Raw genomic sequence first — 21,614 nt, 5'->3', positions numbered from 1 at the left:
TTGAAACCAAGACAAGGATGTCACTGCCTCCATATTGCTCTCCATCTTTTATCTGATGTAATCAGACAATAAAAGGAAATGAATAATAAATGTTTAAAAGGGAGAACAAATGATACAACCATCTTCAAGAAAATAAACTACTAGAATTTTTTTTATTTTATTAAGACTTTTAAAAGATTTTATTTATTTATTTGAGAGAGAGACATAGATCGTGAGCATGGGAGAGGGGTAAAGGGAGAAGTAGACTCCCTGCTCAGCAGAGAGCTCGATGCGGGACTGATGCCGGGACCCTGGGATCGTGACCTGAGCTGAAGGTAGATGCTTAACTGACTGAGCCACCCAGGCGCCCCTAAACTATTAGAATTAATAAAGGGTTCAGTAAGGTGACCCATCATAAGCTATGCTTAGAAACAGCCACTTTTCTTTATACCAGCAGTATTACCTATTGGCAGATGTAATGAAAAGAAAAAAAATCTCATTCACAATATCAATAAAAATTACTCTCATTCTCAATAACAAAAAAATCATGAAATAGCCAGGAAAAAAAGAGATAACAAGAAAATTATAAGACCCATACTAAGAAAATGATAAAATCCCAAAGAAGTATATGAAAAAAAAAGACCTAAATCTTCCATGGGGGACTCAATTTGGTAAAGATGTTAGTCTTCAGAGATCGTTTATGAGCTTAATGTAATTTCACTCAGAATTCTATCTTTTTCCCAATTTACAGACTTAGACTTAAATAAAATTAACAGCTATAACTTATTGTGGACTTACTATGTGCCAGGCATTGGGTTAGGCTCTTTACAACCATTAACTTTAATTTGTTTAATCCTTGGAATGACTCTATTTTTAAACCCTTTTTACAGATGGGGAAATCAAGGCACAGAGAGGAAAAATTATCTGCCTAAGGTTACACAGCTAGAAATTAATAAAGCAACAACTCAAACATATTCTTTCCTACTTCAATACCCCTGTTATTTTTTAAATTTATTTTTGACAAAAGGTGCACATATTTAAGGTGTGCAATATGATGTTTTGATATATGTATACGCTGTGAAATGATTACCACAGTCAAACTAATTAACACATCCTTCCTCCCCCATAGTTACACTGTGTGTGTCTGGTGGACGTGTTTGCATGTGTGGTGAGAAAAGGAGATCTACCATTATCACTGTGAACCTTGCCTATTTAAGTGTATAAAAACTTAAAACCACACAAGTATCAGAAGAGAGGTTTTTTTCTATTTTGTTTTTAATCATGGATTGGTTGAGCATCTGCCTTCGGCTCAGGTCATGATCCCAGCTTGGGGGTGCCTGGGTGGCTCAGTTGGATTGGAAGGTCTTTCTTTGCTTGACATCAGGGCCACGAAATAACAAGGAAAAACCTAACAGCTCTGCTTACATAAAAATTTAAAACTTTTGTATAGAAATTAAAAGGACACCAGAAACAAAGGTGGAAAAAATGACAAACAGGAGTAAATATTTACAATGTTTATGACAGTTACTAGCCATACAATGCAGAAGGCTTCTACTTATCAATTTTTAAATAACAAAAAAAAAAAAACATAAACAGGGAGTTCACAGAAGAAACCGACAAAATATCAAGAAACAAAAAGATACCCAATTTTATCAGAATCAATTCAATTTTATGTAACGCTTAAAAAAGATAAGGTGGATTTATTTGTGCTCACATAAAAAGTGTTCACAAGATGTTACCAAGTGGAGAAACAAAATTACAGAGTACTGTGCAAAGTCTGATTCCAATCTATAATAAATTTTAAATGTGTGCATGTTGTGATTAGAGTTTGAAGGTATACACTAGTTAATAGTGGGAATTTAGGGGAATAGGATTATAAAGTAGTGGAAGGTGGAAAGAGTTTCATTTTCTGTTGCATGTGATTTTGTAGAGGTTTTTTTTGCAATGCACATGTGCTTTGATAATGTATATGTATTAATTTTTATAATAATATTGATTAAAAGTAATATGCATTGGAAAATCTACAGGATCACACGAAGCAAATTATACATTATACATTACGCATTAGATATCATATATATATATATACACACACACATATATATATAAAACAAGCAAGAAAAAGAGAAAAATACAAGGTAAAATAATGACGTTTATATTTGTATTAGGGGAGGGGAGTGCAGAAGAAATACACTTAGCTGTGAATGGTCATCTCTGGGGTTCAGGGTTGCAGGGCCTTTAGCTTTTATTTAATATGGTCCATCTCCTTATTGTTCGACAAGTGGAGGGAAACTGCACCTGTTAGTCATGCGTAAACTAGTGAGAATTTCACTGGCCCGGGGATGAGAAAAACAAGGTTCTGATGCTAACTCTGATGCTAATCCTCTTCCCCTCTCAGCTTCCAGTTTTCTCACCTGTAAGATTGGTTAACCCTCTCCAATTCCTAAAGGTCTCCCAGTTCCAACAAGCTATTATTTTATGATTCTACATAATTCAAATTTCATTCATTAAAAAACACCACCATCTGCATTTGAAAATTGCCTAAAAATGATAACATCTCATGAAGGAAAAAAAATTTAAACCTTCAAGAGTTCACAAGTGCCTTCCTCAGTGCCTGCTGCACGCCCATTTAGATGCTTCCCCAGACAATTACCTATATCCTGATGGCTGGAAACACCCAGCTAGTAGGGACTGGGGTTTTGCACAATAGGAATGACCTCTGGTGGTTTTGTGATCTACAAAACGCACAGGTCAAATTAGAAAGTTTTGTTTTGTTATTTTGTTTGTTTTGTACTTTTGTAAACACACACGAATTAGACATTCAATTCCTCCTTTGACATGGTTCTCTGTTTTTAGCAGTTCACAGGCCCCCGCACGCCCCGCCTCCCCCCATTCCAACCCTCTGCCCCATAGGTTCCTCGTTAGCAGCATTCGCTCTCAGAGAGATTGTAACGTTACTGAAAGAACACCAAAACACAATTCTGCTCACCATTAATCCTTGTCTTCTCCAGCCCTCCACAGTACAATTGCCTCTCTATTTCATTCATTGCTCCCCCATCTACAACCTGCACATATTTGCAGTCAATCAGAGAAGTAATTACTTTTGTACAGGAACACCACAAACCAACTCTTATTTCCACTAGACACAAATATCAATTAAGCATAAAATTCAATTTAGGATTGAAGTGCTGCTGAACCTCCCACCAAAAAAAAGAGAAAAAGATTCAGTCTTACTCTTTAAAAGGATTTCAGGCCTCATTTTTTAAAAGGGGGGGAGCAGGAATCACTTCAAACAGTTTAAATTGTCCTTTCATTCTTGCAGCAATTTTCTTGGTGCAAAACTTAGGTTGAAAGCTGCAAAAATATATCTAAGAAATACAGAAAATGATGTTCCACATTTTTCAGTAGCCCAAAAGATGTTTCCTGTAAATCAGGTAAAAATTGCCATTCGAAGAGTATCACTTAGATAATAATGGTAGAAACATATTTAAGGTAAATGAGGGTGGTAAGGATTAATGCTGCAAAAATAAGAAATTTTGTTCTTGTGATTGACTTTACTGAGGCATGCAACGATTTGAAATGCATATGCTAAGAGAAATCAAATATTACAAAAAAAGTGAGACAGATTTTATTACATAAATAATCAAATAATTTCTCCTATATTATAATTGTTTTTCAAATACTTAGAGTTTAACAAAATCTGCTATCCTGGCAAACACAAGAGAATCCTCCTAAACTAAAATTGGATGAGGATATTTTGTCTCGGGAAATGGTCCTCCCTTTACTGTTCCAAGTTCTGTTATTCTTTTAATGACCGGTTTTCCATTTGTAGTTGTGTGTGTGTGTGTGTGTGTGTGTATGTACATGTATACAATACATCCACACAGAGACAAATGCCCACATACCTGATACAAACAAGGTGGGGCGGGGGCAGGTCCTTGACCGGCCAGCCTGTCTTCCTTCTCTTATTAATACAACTTCTAATCACACACCAGAGCTACAATCTTGAACTTTGAAAAGCAAAATACATTCATTGACGTTTGAAAAGTAGCCCCCAAGAAATGCATTCCTAAATCCTTTAAAATAAACAAATTAAGCATCCAAGAATAGAAATTCAAGGAGATTTAAATTTGAATTAGCTTAACTACTTTTGACAAGTTTACACATGAAAGACACCAAGATTGTATGTACTACTTGCTGCTTTAAGAAGTTTCATTCTGTCTGTCTATATAAAAAGTATCGGCCAAAGTTAAATCAATCTCCTCTACTGATTTTCAACATTAGACAAATACCCAGCCCTTTTTTTCTTTCTTTTTCTTTCTTTTTCTTTTCTTTTCTTTTTTTTTTTTTTTTGAACTCTGCTTTCAGCCTGACTTTTTCCCCAATTGAAATTCAGGCCCTCAATGGTTGGTTTTTCTTGGTTCTAAATGTTGATAAAAAAGGGTTTTCTCCACTCCCTCAATTTGATGTGACAGGCTTCTGACATGAATAATGGAAGCATTTCTTTCACAGGCAAATCAACTTAATTTAGCAAGCCTTTATACTCTCAGTGGGCAAGCCACAATCCCCGAGATTCCATGAGAGCCTTTAAGTTAGACGAAATCTTTAGAATTTGCAGAAAATGTATAAAGTAAACAACACTTATTTTGTCACAATACTTGAATAACTTTTATGCAGGAGTTACAGATGAATATATTACTTCCTAATCAGATCTTGATTTACAAGCAATTTACAAGCTGAAGGGAAACTAGCCCTCAGTAAGAAAAATAAGAGAAGTCTCTACACAAATAAATTTTAAAGCCTAAAGATTGAAAACAAAACACAACGAAAAGCTGAGAAAACAAAAAACAAACACCGTCTCCCACCGAACGAAAAAGACAAATAAAAATCAAGATACATATACCTTGCAGGGCCAAGTGGAGTTTATAAAAGCATCAGAGAAGAACTAATTTGAACAATCCTTTTAGGCAGGATCTTGGGAGAACTGAGAGGGCAGCACTTCCTAGCCATCAGACTAAAAGGAATAGATCCTACAGTCATGTCCACGTCCAAATTCAGGACCCAGTTATTCCCCCCTGAGAACATTTCCAGACAGAAAAAGACATGTTAATAATGCTTTAGCGAAAGAGGGATGGGACTTAGAAGAATAAAACTAGACGTACGGCTTCTGAGTTGGCCATTGAGGAATGATCGAAAAATTTGAAGGAAACCAGACTCAGAGCGCCACAGATTTTGCCTTAAAACAGTCTCTAACAGAATATGGAGGTTGGCATTTGCCCCCTGGCCTTCTGTATCACTTTTTTTAAGGGGAAGATAGGAAGAAAGGAAAGAACACAGGACTGGGAATCTGGAGACCTGCTTCCAGCTCAGCCAGAACATTTCCTGTGACCTTAGATAAGTCCCTTCCCCTCTCTGGACCTCTGAGTCCTTTTCTGTTCAACGAGAAGGCAAAACTAGGTGATCTCTCAGCTTCCTTCCAATTCTAAAATGCTCTATTTCCATACCCCAGTGACAAAAGTCCAGATGAATAGCGATTAAAGTACTCAATTATTACATATAATTCAGAAATCTTAAACAGCGCTTTACAACTCTGGGATTGGGCCTTGAGCAGATTTAGCAGATCCACCCAGTTGGCAAATATATAAAAAACAATGTGCTTGCCTCTGCCAAGGAAAACCCCTGCAACTGAGAGTTTCTTGGAGCAAAATCAGTTCTTTTTACCCTCAACTGTTTTTCTTATCATCAACTTCTGAGAATATTTATAAAATGGTATATGATAACTGAGAAGACTTTTACCTACATGCACACTTTTCACAGTACTCTAGATGTATTACAATTTTCAGCATACAAATAAAAATAGAATTCTGTTCCAATAATATACTCTTTTAATTAAGACAGTTTCTGTTTTACTGTTATTTAATATTTTTATGAAGATCTGTGCAAGTAAAAAAATAACTGGCTTCCTTAATGTTAGACTTTTCACCTTATATTTCAATCTCACTCTATATGTTAAGATTGTGGGATTTATAAATTAGGAGGCAACCGTTACAGTTAAAAAAATGCTCTAAATTTCATATAATAATAATAAACTGCAGTGAACTACTTTCACATAAATATTTTCTCAGAGAATAAAGAACCATGTTTTTTTAAAAAACTACACACTCTATACATCTTTAAGCCATTCTCCACCCATTCTCATAATTAGCTAATCAGCCAATTAGGTGTTCCAACAATTACAAATGTCAGGGAAGGTAGAAAGGAAAGAAAAACAGGAACCTATCAAGGTAGAAGAAAATCATTTTACTTTAAAGGGTGTCCACCATTAACCTCTGAAGAATTCTACTCCACCTTGACGCATTTGTTATTCCCAGTCTCGACCCCTCCCACCTTCTCTCCCTATTATAATTGTTAGGTCAGTTAATTGGCTGATTAAGGATACACTGGAATTTTTATTAACTGGCAATTAGAGTCAGACCCAAGGCGTATAGAAACCCTTCTTATTGGGAGTGTCACTTAAGTTACAAAGATTAATAAAGTCAAATGGGTTTGAAGGTATGGTTTTGTTAATTTAGCCTTCTCATACAAATTATTTTAGCATCATCCATAGTCTTAATACCATCTCAGATGCTTTCCAACCCAAACTGCATTTGAGAGCAGCAATCACTTATTTTCCAACAGGAAAAAAAGGTGGGAATATTGTATTATCACAAGCCCTAGAGATGTTTCCATCTGCTATAATAACAATTCCTGTATTTTATTCACGACATTATTTCCTTTCTATCCAGGTCCATTCCAACAGAAGACCCAAGTTCCACCTTCAAAACACCCATGATACATGGCAGGCCCTCACCCCCTTGGCCTAGATAAATCCTCTCACAGTCTTTTTTTGTAACTTCCTTAAGACAAGGTGGCACTTACAAAGATCCGTTACACAAGATGTCCAGTTATGACGAAGGCAAATGCTCCCTTACAATTCCAAAACAGTTTGTGATATTATAAGAGAATGGTATCCTTGTATTAAAATTATGACCCAGTGAGGCAGAGTGGAGCATGTCAATAATAACATGGATAAGCAGCTGCAGAATATACAATGTGGAATGGGTTGGATAGTCCCAGAAAAATGCTAGAGGCAGTATAAAGTAACAGTTAAATCCAAGAGCTTTGGATCAGATACGGCCCAAGTCAAAATTCTGGCTCTACCAGGTACTTAAAAGTGTGACCTTGGGTTAGTTACTCAGCCTGTGTGAGCTTTGGTTTTTTCATCTGTAAAACAAGGATAATAACAGAAGCCACCTCATAAGTTTAATGGGAGGATTACGAGATAATGCATGCAAAGAGTTTATCTCAGTGCATGGCATATAGTAATTGTTCAATAAACAAAAGCTATTATTGACATGACTGTCTTTCCTTGTTCAGTTTACTGGCTGTTTGAATAAACCAACAGGCTTACAGGAACATTTGCTATTCCGTAGACAGTGTGAGAACTTAGGAAAACCTATAGGACAGAGATCAGAGAACACAAAATCCTAGCATGTGAAGGGTGGAAAGGGTTTGACAGGGGTAAACCCAAGACTGGGGAAATGTAACATTCCTGGGATCAGGTCTAAATCAGGTTGACAGGACTGGGAAGGCTATGGGGCTGTCCAATTGCTGAGGCCTAAGGGTTATTCACAAAACCTATTGCACTTTCGGGATTAGGCACATGGAAAATTACAACAGACAACTCAGTATCCCATGGGCATAGAGGTTAAAAGCATGGATTGTGGAGCCAGAGTGCTTGGGTTTTAGTTTTGTTCTGCATTTAAAGATTCTAGTTTTTTAAAGTAATCTCTACCCTCAACTTGGGGCTCGAACTCATGACCCCAATATCAAGAGTCAAATGCTCCACTGACTGAGCCAGCTGGGTGTCCCAGACTGCTTGGGTGTTAGTTTCTGCTGTCACTAGCTGTTTGACCTTAGGCAATGTAGTTAACCTCTCTGTGTCTCAATTTCCTCCTCTGTAAAATAGGGGGTGGTATTAGATCCTAATTTATAATCCATGTTATAAAAACTAAATGACTTAATATTTGTAACTCTTAGAAGAGTACCTGGCAAAAATGAGCTTTATATAAGTTTTTGTTAAATTAAATGAATAAAATCTGTAAAGCAGCATTCACTTTGTCCTCATGTCACTAGCACCCTGCCCTCCAAATGGCAAGTGTTTAGGAGACACGATGATGTATTTGATCCTTGCAGCAGGTTTGCAAGATGGCAATGAGATGACCAGGGGCCAGAAAAGGAAGACAGAGATGGAGCCAGGAGTCCAAAAGCCAGTACTCGCTTTTCTCATCACTGGCTTAATACCCCAGTGACACACAAGGACATATAGTATCCATCACTTTTGTTAGTCCTTTAACCTGAGAGGAAACGGGCAGCAAACAGTGGACAAAACTGGAAAGGCAGTAAAATCTATCCTTGAACTTGGTTCTTTCAGAACTCTCCCTCAACTCAGAAGTTGCCTTCTCCCAGGGTGCCTGGGTGGCTCAGTTGGTTTAGCGTCTTTCTTCTGCTCAGGTCATGATCCCAGGTTCCTGGGATCAAGCCCTGCATTGGGCTCCCTGCTCAGAGGGCAGTCTGCTTCTCCCTCTCCTTCTGCCCCTACCCCACAGGCTCATGCACTCTCATTCACTCTCTCTCTCTTTCAAATACATAAAATCTTTAAAAAAAAAGAAGTTGCTTTCTCCTTTTCCTCCAACATACAAGGTTAAACCCACTCCTGTTAAAAAAAAAAAAAAATCAAACGGAAACACAGAATGTTAGAGTTGGAAGGTCTATGTCCAAGTTTTATGCCCTCATATTATAGATGAGGTCCCTGTGCCCACAGAGGGGAAATGACTTTAGTTAAATGATCAAATTCATACTTTTTTCCAATCTCTTCAGATTCAGTATCAAGTTGCATTTAGAGAAGAACAATGGACCACTCTCATCCCAACATTTGCCGTTCGGATTCTTTATAGATTGGCATGCCTTCCAAGAGTTCAAGCCAAATGCCACTTCATAAGTTCTGATGTGCTGTTTGCATGGGGCATTCCAATGCAAATCGAGTGTCTTGGTCATAACATCTTGGTCTTGTTCTTCTCCCAGATTTGCATCACTAATATATGCAAGTGCCACATAGTCCAAGGGCATCTGGGGGATAAAACTACATAGGAAATGTTGCCCTTTCATGGTTCTGTTTTCTCAATGGAAATTTAGTTACTATGGCAAGTTTCCCCAAAGCAGCATTTTTACTCCAATTGTGAACCTGAAGGATTGTTAATCACATGACCAAGGAAAAAGTACTGTGTATTGCATGCAGGAGCATGGAAGCAAAAAAGAGGTAGAATTTAGAGATTAAAAAAGAGATTGTACATTGTGCCTACAGTTGATGATAACATGGCGACTATAGTTGACAACACCATATTGTATAATTGAAACAAGCTAAGAGAGTAGAACTTACATGTTCTCAGCAAAAAAAAAATAAAGGCACATATGTGAGGTGATGGATGTGTTAATTAACTCAATGAAGTGGGGGGGGGACCCTTTCACAGTGTATACAAATGTTATGACCAAGACACTCGATTTGCATCAGGTTGTACACTTTAAATATCTTACCATTTTGTCAATTATACCTCAAAAAAGAGAGAAAGAAAGAAAGATATTGCTGAGACCAACCTTCACCTCATTTTATGTATGAGGAAACTAAAGCCCAAAGAAGGCAGGGTAAGTTAGGATTGACAACCCAGACTCTCAACTCCTGGTCCAGAGTTACTTCCCCAGCACAATTTGATGTACATTTTTCAGTTTATATGAAATTCCTTCAGCAATCAATACATGAATCGAAGTCGAGGTGCATCATGTTATCACAGGGTACATTCCTGGGACTTCATCTAACTTACATTCACAGTCCCTTCTGTGTTAAACATGTTGCTTTCTTTTCTTGGGCAGAAAAATACTATAATTTCAGTTAAAACCTTTCCAAGAATTCCAAGTATGGGAGGTGGATGTTGCTAGGGAATGCTAATAAGAGGTCAAAATAGCACTCAAACCCTCTATGTGTGTCAGAACAGAAACTTCCCAGAAATATTTACTCAGCACTCTACCTTTTATCATTTGAAAATGCTTTCAATTAAGAAGAGGGCTCTTTTTAGATAGCCATACTGCATTTAGTGAAATCCAATCATGTAGCCTTTTAATAGTACATCTCTTCCCCTATTTTTTGTAGTTATCTGCTGATCTTAATTTTCCAATGAAAACCATACATTAACATTGCAGTTTTGAAGAAAATGAATAACATTTCTTGTTATGTTATAGGTCAATAGTTAATGCAGCCAAAGTTTCATTTCTCTCCCATTAAAATTGGTTATTTGCCTCATCTCGATGTATATCAAATGGTAATAAGATACGGAATATATAAGGTTGTGACCCATGCCAGTAGGTTTAGCTGTTTCTAGGGTTTTCTTGTTAATTGGTTGCATTGTATGTCAGATCTGATTCTTCCACACCATTGTTAAGGCTGATGATTCTTCCGAACACCACTGAAAACAGAACTAGAAGGAGTTTCACCAAAACAAGGAACTAGAAGTGAAATTTCCTAAAGACAGAGCAATGGTTTTTACTTTTTACTTTTACGGTTTGGAAAATACAATGCATTCCATCCTGTGAAACTCATTGAGTATGAAAAAGAGTGTTTTACCAGGAAAAAAAGAAAAAAAAAACTACTCAGTTTGAAATTCTGCACTGATTTCAGAGGTTTCAGGTTAAAACACATTTCTGGAAATAGAAAACTGACATATGAAGAAAATATTCTTACCAGCTTCAAGAAATACCTGCTCCATGGAGCTATGTATATTTACTTCACCTAATAAACGCCCTCCTTAGCTATTGGGCATAAGATATTTTTGTAAATGAAATTGTATGCTAACCCCTCCAGAGGAGCTCACTTTTTGAACCAATGGAATAATTGTTTGCAATGTGAATAATCCCTCTCTAATTTATCTATTGTAAGTGGCTGGATTTTTGTTAGTGACATTTCTTAAAGGAGAGCTAGCCTACAAATTCTTTTCTCTCAGCAGTTGAAGGACAGGACTCGGGGAAAGTGAAAAAGCAAGGTAAGGACACTGGCCAGGAAGTCAGAAGACCATGGTTGAATTCAGCTCCAGCACTTACCAGCCAAAGGACTGTGGGCAAGTCAGTATACCTTTCTTGGCCTCAGTTTCCTTATCTGTACTGGTGTCAGACAAACAAACTAAAATAATCAAATGTAATTATCTATGAAAAAACACTTGGTAAACTGTAAAATGCTCAACAAATAAAGCCAATAAGCATAACAATTAAATGCTCCCTGCTTCCTCTTCCAAAGCCAAAGATGGAAATGAAAATCAGTAGCTATGTAACAGGAAAGTCAGACCTCAAAGAACATAATTTTAATCAAATAGCCTATGGTTGGAGGCCTGGCTTGAAAGGGAAATGAACCTAGTCAGGTAACATTGGAAAAGCCACATTCAGTTGGAGCTAACTTAGCCTGTGTGGAGTCTCTGACACTGGCACCAAGGCGCACATTGTGAGGATGGAAAATAATTTTACTGAAGAATGACTCAGTGAAGAAAATGTGTGCAGAAAATCCCCAGGTGATCAGTGAATTTCAACTGTGTTAGGACCTACTTCAAATTTGATTCTGTATATGTTGGGAGTAATTCATTAGATTTGAGAACACTTGATCCTTTAAGGCTCAGTTCAGTTACCTCTTCTGTAATCAGCTCCTAAATCTCTTTAGTTGGAATTAAGCTCTCCCTAGTCTATGCCCTTAATACAAGTGGTGTGCCTCCAGTATGGCACTTACTAAAGTACAGTTTATCTTAGAGCGTGTGTGCGCACACGCATATGTGTATTCATATTCTTGTGTACTGCCTCACTCACAAAAGAACAATCTAAGCTCCTGAGGTCAGGAACCATGTCTTGGTCATCATTATATATCTTTCACAGCATCTAGCACATTGCCTTACATATAGTAGTTGCTCAGCCAGCACTGCTGATTGTTAAAGGGAACGAGAATCATACATTTCACTGTTAAGAGAAGTATTTCCTTTTTTCTATACTATAACACTATCTATTTCAAGCCTTAGGTGTTCCCCTCCTTATTGAATCCTGTAATTTAGGAAACAAGTCCATGGGGTAATAGCTGACTGTAGGCATACTTTGAAAAAGTGGAAAAATCAGTAATTAACATAAGAATCACAAGCACTGTTCTTGAAGCAAAGTGGTTGATGATCCCAGAGCTGACAATAGAGATTCACATTCTTGATGGAGCTAAGTAGGGCTGTTGAATCCCTCAAGGGAGGTCAGTGTACTTGAGTTATCCTAAGTTCCATCCCATTTGGAGGCTACATCCATTTAGGACAGTGTTGTCCGATACAGGAGTCACTAGCCACATGTACCTATTGAGCACATAAAACGTGCCAAGACTGAATCGAGATATACTATAAATACAAAACACATACCAAACTTCCAAGACTTAGAACAAGATTTTAAAAATAATATAAAGTATCTCATTAGTAATTTTTCTATTGATTGCATGATGAAATGAAAATATTTTGGATATACTGGGTGAAATAAAATATATTATTAAGATTAATTCATCTTTTTACCTTTTTAATGTGGCTACTAGAAAATTTAGAATTACATGTGTGGCTTGCATTTATTATTTTTTTAAAGATGTATTTATTTGAGAGGGGGTGCAGAGGGAGAGAATTCTCATACTCCCCACTGAGCAGGGAGCCTAACAAGGGGCTCGATCCCAGGACCCTGAGATCATGACCTGAGCCAAAATCAAGAGTCCGACACTTAACCAACTGAGCCACTCAGGCACCCCGTGGCTTGCATTATATTTCCATTGGACAGCACTAAAATTGGAAATCACCCTCAAGAAGAGAATCTATCACTAAAACAACCTAAATGCTACTAATTAGCACATCCACTAATTCCTCTTGAGACCAATAGGACCCCGAAAACCAAAGGGCTATGACACAAAGCACTGATGCAACACTACGTCTTCATCTCAGAAATACCTGAGTCTGTATCCAAGTGAGGAATAGGAGTTCCAGATGAAGGCCTTCCAAGCACAGAAGAGAATGCTAACATTTTCAGGAGTCACAATGAGAAAAGGCATTCTTGAAGTTTCTGAAAAAAACCTCAATATTTACCAACTAAACTTGTGCTGACATGATGCCACAACAAACTGAAAAGGTAAAATAAAATCCCAAGGCTTTGTATGAGGTAGCACAGTGCCTTGCATCCTAACAATGTTTGTTGAAGTGAATTGAATTTGGAAGAGGTTGTCTAATTGGATTTGATCTCTTTTTAAACTGAAGTCAATGAACCAGGGTATGTCCATACACAACGCTAAAGCTCTCCACTGAGTCTATTAACATGTATTGAGGGTGGATACTGCGCTCTCTTGGCCCTTTATATAGCAACTACTGGGTCCCTGTGAGAGCACCAGCTGTTACAGGGCGGAATGAGGTATAAGTTTAACCTTCATTGTAATAAATACCGTCTTATATCCATGCTTCCCCTTAAGCAGGAGGGCTCCTGCAGCATCCCTGGAGACAGCATCATAACAGAGCCTTCGACTATTGCACACACCTGCGATAGCTACATTTCATCAGCCACGAAGATTTAGGCACCATCTATAAGGCACAGACAGCACCTGAAATTGGGAGTATTAAAAAGAGATTTTAAGAAATAGGAAGAACTCGCTAACTAACTAGTTGGGGGGGGGTTACAATGTGTAAGTACATCAAATCATTATGTTGTATGCTTTATACATCTTTCCGCTGGATTTGTCGATTATACCTCAATTAAAAAAAAGATATAGGAAGAACCAATTTTTAAGCAAAGGGAATGTAAATACTGAAAGAACAGCCCTGTTAAATTACACATAATTCCACTTAAAACGTGAAAAGCCAAGAGCACTACCAACAAGTCTATTCAGTTAATTCAGGGATATATAAAAAGAAAAACATTCGACCCAGGCATTTGGCATTGTGAAAACAGACTAAGCAGTTGATTGATTGATCTATTTTCAACAGGTTGTGTGGACATCCTGTAGGTACAGACTTAGTCTAAGGCTATTGCCTTAAAAGAGGTAAAAATCCAATGGCCACAGTGACCCAGTAACCTCTGCTCAAACTTTACCCATATCAGGACACTCTTACACTGGGTTGTTTTGAATGAGACCCAAATGTATTTATGTATTTTCCTAGTCTTCTTTATCACCTTCTTGTGTACTACTGAGCAGTTTTTGAGGAGACAAGCCACTATTACAATGTTGTCAAGGCCCTTCTCCTTTTCTAGTTCAAATCCTTGTTCATGCTGTTTGCTAAGTACTTGTTCCCTGTGACAGCTTTCAGCCAAACAGAACACTCTGAATGCTGCATTCCAAACCACTCTGTCCTGCTGGGCTCTGAGTGAAACAAGCTCTTCAAACTCCATCATGTGAACTTTTCACAAGGAACAATCTCCCTCAGACAATTCCATTCAGAGATACTATCCGTGAAACTGGGACTCGGGGAAGGGGTGACATCACAGGCTTCCCCTTCTGGCCAGGGTCATGACCACCAAAGTTGTATTTAAGAGGCTCCCACGTGGTTCAGCACATGATTTTCTTAATGATCTAACATTTCCCCCAACTTTCCCATAAGCTTCCAATTTAAGATATTCACACTGAAACACAAAATTGGGTACTGGTGTCAAGAAAGCCTGGGATTTCAAGAAGAATGAGAAATTTGCAACCAGGGTCTCTATTACTATTAGGGGTAGGAGGATAAATATAAAACATACTATATAATATGTGCCATATGTGGGGTTTTTTTTGGCAGAGTTGGGAATCATAGAAACAAACAGTATTATATCCAACCAAGAGGCTGGAAAAGAAAAAGAGAGAGAGAGAAAATTAGATTATTTGAAATGTCTAAAGCCAAGGTTTGGACACGAAAGCTTTAAAAAAATGCAGGATTATTCCAATGAGATGGACAGCCAGTTCGCCTGCAGTTAGGTTACAACAGAAGGAGAACAGCACACCAGGCTATATTTTGAGGAATCTGGGATTGTTTTCAGAAAGACCTGCCTGGTAGCTCCCGAAGAAGGTGGCTTTGGACTCTCCTAAAAGATGTTTAAGATGAAGACAGTAAGCCTCGGATCCAGGATGATTTCCATCCCAGAGTTGGAGTACGTGAACTGGGTGGTTTTTCAGGTTCCTCGTGAGTCCACTGAGTCTAGGAACTCCTCTCTGTGTAACTGCTCAACTTATTTTTGAGAAAGAATAGTGCCTGAATAAGGGGGGCATTTGCCTGTAAAAAGCCCCTTCAGCATTCAAAATTGTTCTTTAAAATTCTTGACCTTCTGAGGAAGATGCAACCAAAAGAGAGAGGTAAGCCTGGGAGTCCTTGTTGCAAGGGGTTCATGGGACTCAACTAGTCGGACACCAGATTATTAAAATGAGAATAGATCATCGCTACTACTGCCCATTGAATTAAAACACAGATCAGAAAGTGCCACAGCTTGTGGAGACCTTAAAGATCATCTAACGTAACTAACTCCTTTATTTCATATACCAAAAACAAAAAAAGGCTGACTTGCTCCAAGTCACTTACTGGGAAAGTCAAAACTTAAACCCGGATCCCATGGGCTTGCCACTGACGCCTGGGACATTACAATCACATCTACAAATGAGGAGGAATGTTGATAACTTATTATTATAGGCTACACTTCTTTGAGGAAGCACATATAATGCCCCATAGAATAAAACTGCTCCTCCAACGTTTTATTTTGAGCTTTCCTTCCCACAGCATAATTTTATGACAAAAATAATCCTTTCGTTAAAAAATATAAAAGTTATCGTGTAATGTTGAATATGTCTTTTTAACCTCCACATGCAGTAACGGAGATTTGTACACACTGCCCTAGGGAAGAGACCCCGTTGGGATGAGACTTAATGGTTGACAGTCTAGTGGGACAGACAGACACAAACTGACAATTCCCGTGATAAGTCCAAAATGAGAACTTTGGGGAGGGGAATTTATTTATTTATTTTAATGTTTTTTTATTATATCATGTTAGTCACCCTACAGTACATCCCTGGTTTCTGATGTAAAGTTCGATGATTCATTAGTTGTGTATAACACCCAGTGCACCATGCAATATGTGCCCTCTTTACTACCCATCACTAGTCTATCCCATTCCCCCACCTGGGGAGGGGAATTTAACCCCAACTTGGAAGGGAGAGGAAGGTATGAAAATTAAAAAGGCCAGAGGCCAGAGATAATAGAAAGGAAACTTCAAGTAGTCCAGTTTGGCTGGTAGCTGGAGTGGTGGTGGCAAGGGATGACCTGTATTCCCTGAAAGCACGAGGCCAACAGCCTCCCCCAAAGAAACACAACACAGTAAAGACAGTGTGCTTGCCATGCCAGAGTGGCTTCACAATACAAGTTTTCTAGCCCCACTCATCAGCATATTAATTAAAAGGTCATACACAATATAACTCAGGGAGGCACAGTGAACAACGGACTGGAACCTGGTATGTGGTATTAGTCTTACCAATGAGTCACTGTAGCCCTCCCTGGTGAGGTCACTTGTCCCATCTGTAAACTGAATAGTTGACCCTGCCCTAGATGATCTTTAAGGTCCCTCTTGGCTCTGACTTTAGGAAGGATCCCACCATGCATATGCTACTAGAGGAAGTCTGTAAACCTCCACGAAGGCCCAGGCTGATCAACAACAACCAATCCTCCCCTGACCCCTACTCAATCATCATTTCATAAATGGCAAAATGATCTCACGGCAATGTTTCCTCTCAGTTCATAAGGAATTTTGATTAGCAAGCAATGGTCCAATGGATAAAATAGTCAGCGAGAGGTTAGGAAATCAAAGCCTTTTCTCAGGCTCCTATAAAAGGACACAAATGAGGAAATTTCATTTAATAACACGTTTTAGACTCAGTCTTCTCATCTGTACTCCTAGAAGGAAAATTTATGATAAGCAAAGTGAGGGGTGCCTGGCTGTCTCAGTCAGAAGAGCATGCAACTCTTGATCTCAGGGTTGTGAGTTCGAGCCCCATGTTGAGTATAGAGATTATTTAAATAAATAAACTTAAAAAAGGAGAGAGATGCAAAGTGATGATAAAGCTAGTATAAGTACAAATGGAGAGAATAACTTTAAGCCTGCACAGAAATTTCCCCACCAATGATCAATTTTAAATTAGCTCCTTGAATCAATCACAAATCTCACAATGGGGTCCCTTGGGTTTCAGACTTCTCTGTGGTTCTTTAACCACGCTATGGTGGAAGTCGGGATGCCAGTGGCATCACATGTTAAGGTCACAAAATTGCTGACTGTCTCAAAAACCACTTCTTAGGCCCTTTAATACAGGATACATACATACATACATACATACATACCATAACATACATAGGAATTAGCTCCTAGAATCAATTGCAAATCTCACAATGGGGGCACAGGGGTTTCAGACTTCACTAGACATCACAATCACTAAGGCCTCCTCCTGAAAGCAGGTTGCTTCAGGAACCCTCCTATTGAGATTTTAATTCACCTGGAGCTGCTAACTTCATAAGCAACTCAGGATATTCCCAAGGGAGGTGGTCATGACTGACCATTTTTCAAAAAGCTGAATCTGATAGGAATAAGGGTAAAGACATGCAGGGAAGAAATCATCTAGAAATTAGAGCATGGGCTTCAGGTGCCCTTCCTGGGCAGTAAGTAAACAGAAAGGGAGAAAGGAAATAGCTAAGGCTGAGTCTGGATGGGGGCTAACTCATCCACTCATTTAATAAATATTTACTGTGTACCCATTTGCATCAGGCACTGTGCTAGGCACTGGGAATTACGGAAGAAAACAGGACAAATGAAGTCCCTTCCCTCATACTGACATGCCCTCTTACCCATCTCCATACCTACCCGTTAAAGTTACTGTGGTTGCTCAGTCAGTCCTGCAGTCCCTAATGACCCCAATGATTCCACTGGAGGAGGGCTCTGGGACACAAGCAGGAAGAATGACAAGAAGGGAAAGCATGACTATTTTGTTTCTTCAAGACTAGCCCTCCAAGAGATTCTGCAGCTGGAATTAAAGGCTTTCCCAGTCTTCAAGAAGCAATACAGAATACACACTGGAGGTGCCTCCTACCTGGTATGGTTTGAGGTGTGGGAGGGTATGAGTTAACAAAGGCTTCCCAGATAAAGTCCTATCAAGGTGAACATCTCCACAACCCTGATTAACCAAAAGGCAATGTCCCCAGTAAGAACATCCTACAGGGACACTCTGTGCTAACCCTGCTGGACATCCAGGCACCCTGCTATCTTCCTAAAGGGGGTGGTATCATCCCTTGCCCTAGGACAGAATCTAAAGTATTGGGCCAGGCATTTGAGACCTTCAAATATACTTTGGCCCCCACCTCCTTACCTAGCTCCTGATTCCCTGAACACACTTTACTGTTTCCCTCCTTCTCAAACTTTGTCAGATATCCTTCCCCTACTGGTATCCCCTGTGCCGTCTCTTTCTATACAATTTTCTGGGCCCAGTTCCAATGCTACTTTCCCCAGAAGCTGTGACCATCTTGGCAAGGATGGCCTTCGTCCTCTGATTTCCTCCGCACAGCCCTTAGGTGCTTTTCGTACAATTAAAAGTGCTTTTTTCACTACATTAATTTACCTTCCAAGTTAGGATGTGCCCCTTCAGGATAAAGATTGTCTTTGGCTTTTTTGTTTTGTTTTGTTTTTACATCCCTTCTCAGAACCTAGCACAGTGTCTCAGTACTTGTAGAGTGCCTCAACAGCAAGTTTTTATTCTAACCAGGAATTTATTTTGTTTTATTATTTTAATGCATTAGTTGATTACAAATCTATTCCAAAGGCCACACTAATGAAACAGAAACAACTTTCTGATACGAACCTAAAGGCAAGGTATTACTCATCTATCTACAATATTTTACATGCTTGTTTTAGAAGAGACTGGGGGAGATGCGTATGTTTTAACTTCCTCCCACCCCTTCCATAACTTCACTGCCACCTCCTCTGCCTCCATACCGACTCTTTCATCACCTCCACTCCACCCATCCCTATTCAGAACCACTTTGGCCTTTCGGGTGTCCCTAGGACTTTCATTTCCAAATCCTTTCCATTCTTACCCCCCCCCCCGCCCCATATTTTTTCAGGCCAGAGGAGGTAGATCTTTCATAATTCCAATTGTAAGGTGTACCCCTCAGGCAATTTCAGGAACTCCAAGGCTGCCCAAATATGCAGAGTGACCATCCTGAGTACTCATGAGCTAAACACACTTACAAGACCTGGGATATTCAGACAAGTTTCAACTATCAGAATAGTAGTTTCCTGTTCAAACACAGAGATTCTACTTTCTGATTTCTAAATTGATCTGTTTTCCTGATTTTTCCAAAATACAGTGGATTTTAATGTTTTACTGGCTTTTATTTATAGAGAAGGGAGAACATTTACTGAGTACCTTTAGGTGTTAAACAGTGGGCTAGATACTTAAATTATGGACATCATCTTATCCTCATGACTACTTTAGGAGACACACAGTTCCATTTCACAGATGAAAAACTGAGGTCAAGAGACATTATGTGATTTGCCCAAAATCATGCAGTGAAGTTGTGGGACTAGGATTTTACGTTGGTCCTTTTTTAATACACAGCTCATGCTCTTTTAGTTATCATGCTGTATCCTTAAATAAAACCCAGGCCATTCTGACTACTCTGTCTTCCAATTCAAAACAGAGATCACCAAAAAGATGCAACAGCAGGAAAAGGGACTTTTTACATTCCTCAGAGAAAGGAGCAACACTGGGCCACCAGGAACACCATCTTTGATCTCAGGACCTCAATTATTGGCTTAATCTTCCTAAAGAGCACTGAATTGACTCAATATCAAATACTACCTTCCCAACCATTATAGCATCCCTTTACACCATCACATAATCACCATAATAAACAGCTATCAAAAAAAACCCACCTCACAGCCTAATATGTATTACTTGCACACTTTGTACAAATTAGGTGCATGGTAAAGTGGAGCAAAAATAGAAAACTCATTTCACCAAGATGTCAAGTTTAACATTTTGATAAAATGTAACTGAACTGGCAAAAAATGGTTAAAGCAAAAAACCAAATAATAGAGGATAAAAGTGTCCTACAACCAAGTAAACACCTGTTAGTCCTTCCCGTTTAAGAATTTTAAATAAGGTCACATTTATTCATTCAACAAACATTTATTGAGCACCAGCAACTGTGCTAAGTGCTAAGGAATATAACTGTGAACAAGATAAACCAGGCTCCCGCTTTGACCAGATAACTTCTGCTTGTTCTGATCTTGCTAACTACTACATAATACTTGTTCTCTGCTAGAATTATATTTTTGGGAAAGTCAGAGTCATACGAGGCCTCTTCTAGAATACTTTAAAAGTTTCTTTATGGCAAACTTGACAGAAATCTTTGTTTAACTTTTAGACGAAAACGATGGTCTCAAGTATCCTTTCGACAAGCACATTGAAAGTCCAGTTAGCTCTCAAGTAACATGGCGGCTGGCGGCCAACGGAGCGGTTCAGACCATTCGGTTGCGCTTGTGGGTTGGGGAGTCTGTGACGCTATCCCCGCACTGGGCCGAGGTGCGCTTGCGGGTCCCCCCGCTGTCCAGGCGGAGGGCCAGTTCTTCTGAGTTGAAGGGGTTCAAGTCGTCCTCGAAGAAGCTACTTTTTCGGCGTCCGCCGCCAGAGCCGTTGGTGGAGACGCCATTGCTGGCGACGCCACTGGCTTGAGGCGGGGAGCCCGGTGCGCCAGATCTCACGCTGATGCTCGCCATGGCACCACTGAGGCCATGCAGGGCGATGGCCTCGTGGAAGGGCTGCAGGTCGACGTCTACAGACGAACTGGATTCGGTGGCTGTGGCCTGGCCAGCGGCCGCGGCAGGAGGCTTCGGCGACGTCCTGGGGGTGCGCGATGGTGGAGGTGCGGGGGGCACTTTGCCACACAGGAAGCTAATCAGGTCTTCGCGGAGAATGGTTCTCCGGCCCTTCTTCACCCACTCCAGGACATCTTTGATGCGACGCTGGTAGCCAACCTGGACGCCCAGATCAAAACTTCGTTGGTAGGCATCCCCGCTCTCTTTGTAGAGACTGGTCACGGCCATGGCCGCATTCTGGAAGGGGTCCCACATGGACAGTTCTGGCTGTTGGCATCCAGAATCCTTGTAGAGCTGGGCCACGGCGGTGGCAGAGATCTGGAAGAGGTGCCACAGCCTCTGCTGCTCGTTCTTGAGCCCCGCTGCCTCCGCGGCTGACTCCTCCTGCAGCTCAGGGGGCAGCTGCTCTTCCTGCTCGGCCTCGGCCAAGCACTGGCGTTCCCACTTGGAGAACCAGTGCTCCGCGACCTCGGCCTCGCCCTCCTTCGGCTGCTCCTCCATCCTCCTCCTCCTGGCCGCTTGTCTCCTCCACCGCCGTCTCCTTCACCGCCGCCTCCTCCTCCGCCTACTCTTGCTCCTCCACCTCCTCCTCCACCTCCACCTCCCTGCTCCGAGCTCCCCTCCTCCTTCTG

At 39.8% G+C, this 21,614-nt stretch overlaps 1 protein-coding gene across 1 annotated transcript; it reads right to left on the bottom strand.

The window, feature by feature from the left end:
* Window positions 1-20,273: 20,273 nt before the first annotated feature.
* On the bottom strand, window positions 20,274-21,566 carry LOC100467415 (UPF0472 protein C16orf72). The gene has a single exon (XM_002920359.4). The coding sequence runs from the start codon at window positions 21,481-21,483 to the stop codon at window positions 20,626-20,628; it is 858 nt and encodes a 285-aa protein (XP_002920405.1). The 5' UTR covers window positions 21,484-21,566; the 3' UTR covers window positions 20,274-20,625.
* Window positions 21,567-21,614: the final 48 nt, after the last annotated feature.

Source organism: Ailuropoda melanoleuca, chromosome X (assembly GCF_002007445.2).
Source record: "Ailuropoda melanoleuca isolate Jingjing chromosome X, ASM200744v2, whole genome shotgun sequence".
In the NCBI taxonomy this organism is placed as follows: domain Eukaryota; kingdom Metazoa; phylum Chordata; class Mammalia; order Carnivora; family Ursidae; genus Ailuropoda; species Ailuropoda melanoleuca.
The sequence above is the reverse complement of the archived record's forward strand: the minus strand, read 5'-3'. Positions and strand labels throughout refer to the sequence as shown.

What these genes read in the sequence shown, in the direction of transcription:
- LOC100467415 (XM_002920359.4), bottom strand. Translation starts at nt 21,483, where the DNA reads ATGGAGGAGCAGCCGAAGGAGGGCGAGGCCGAGGTCGCGGAGCACTGG.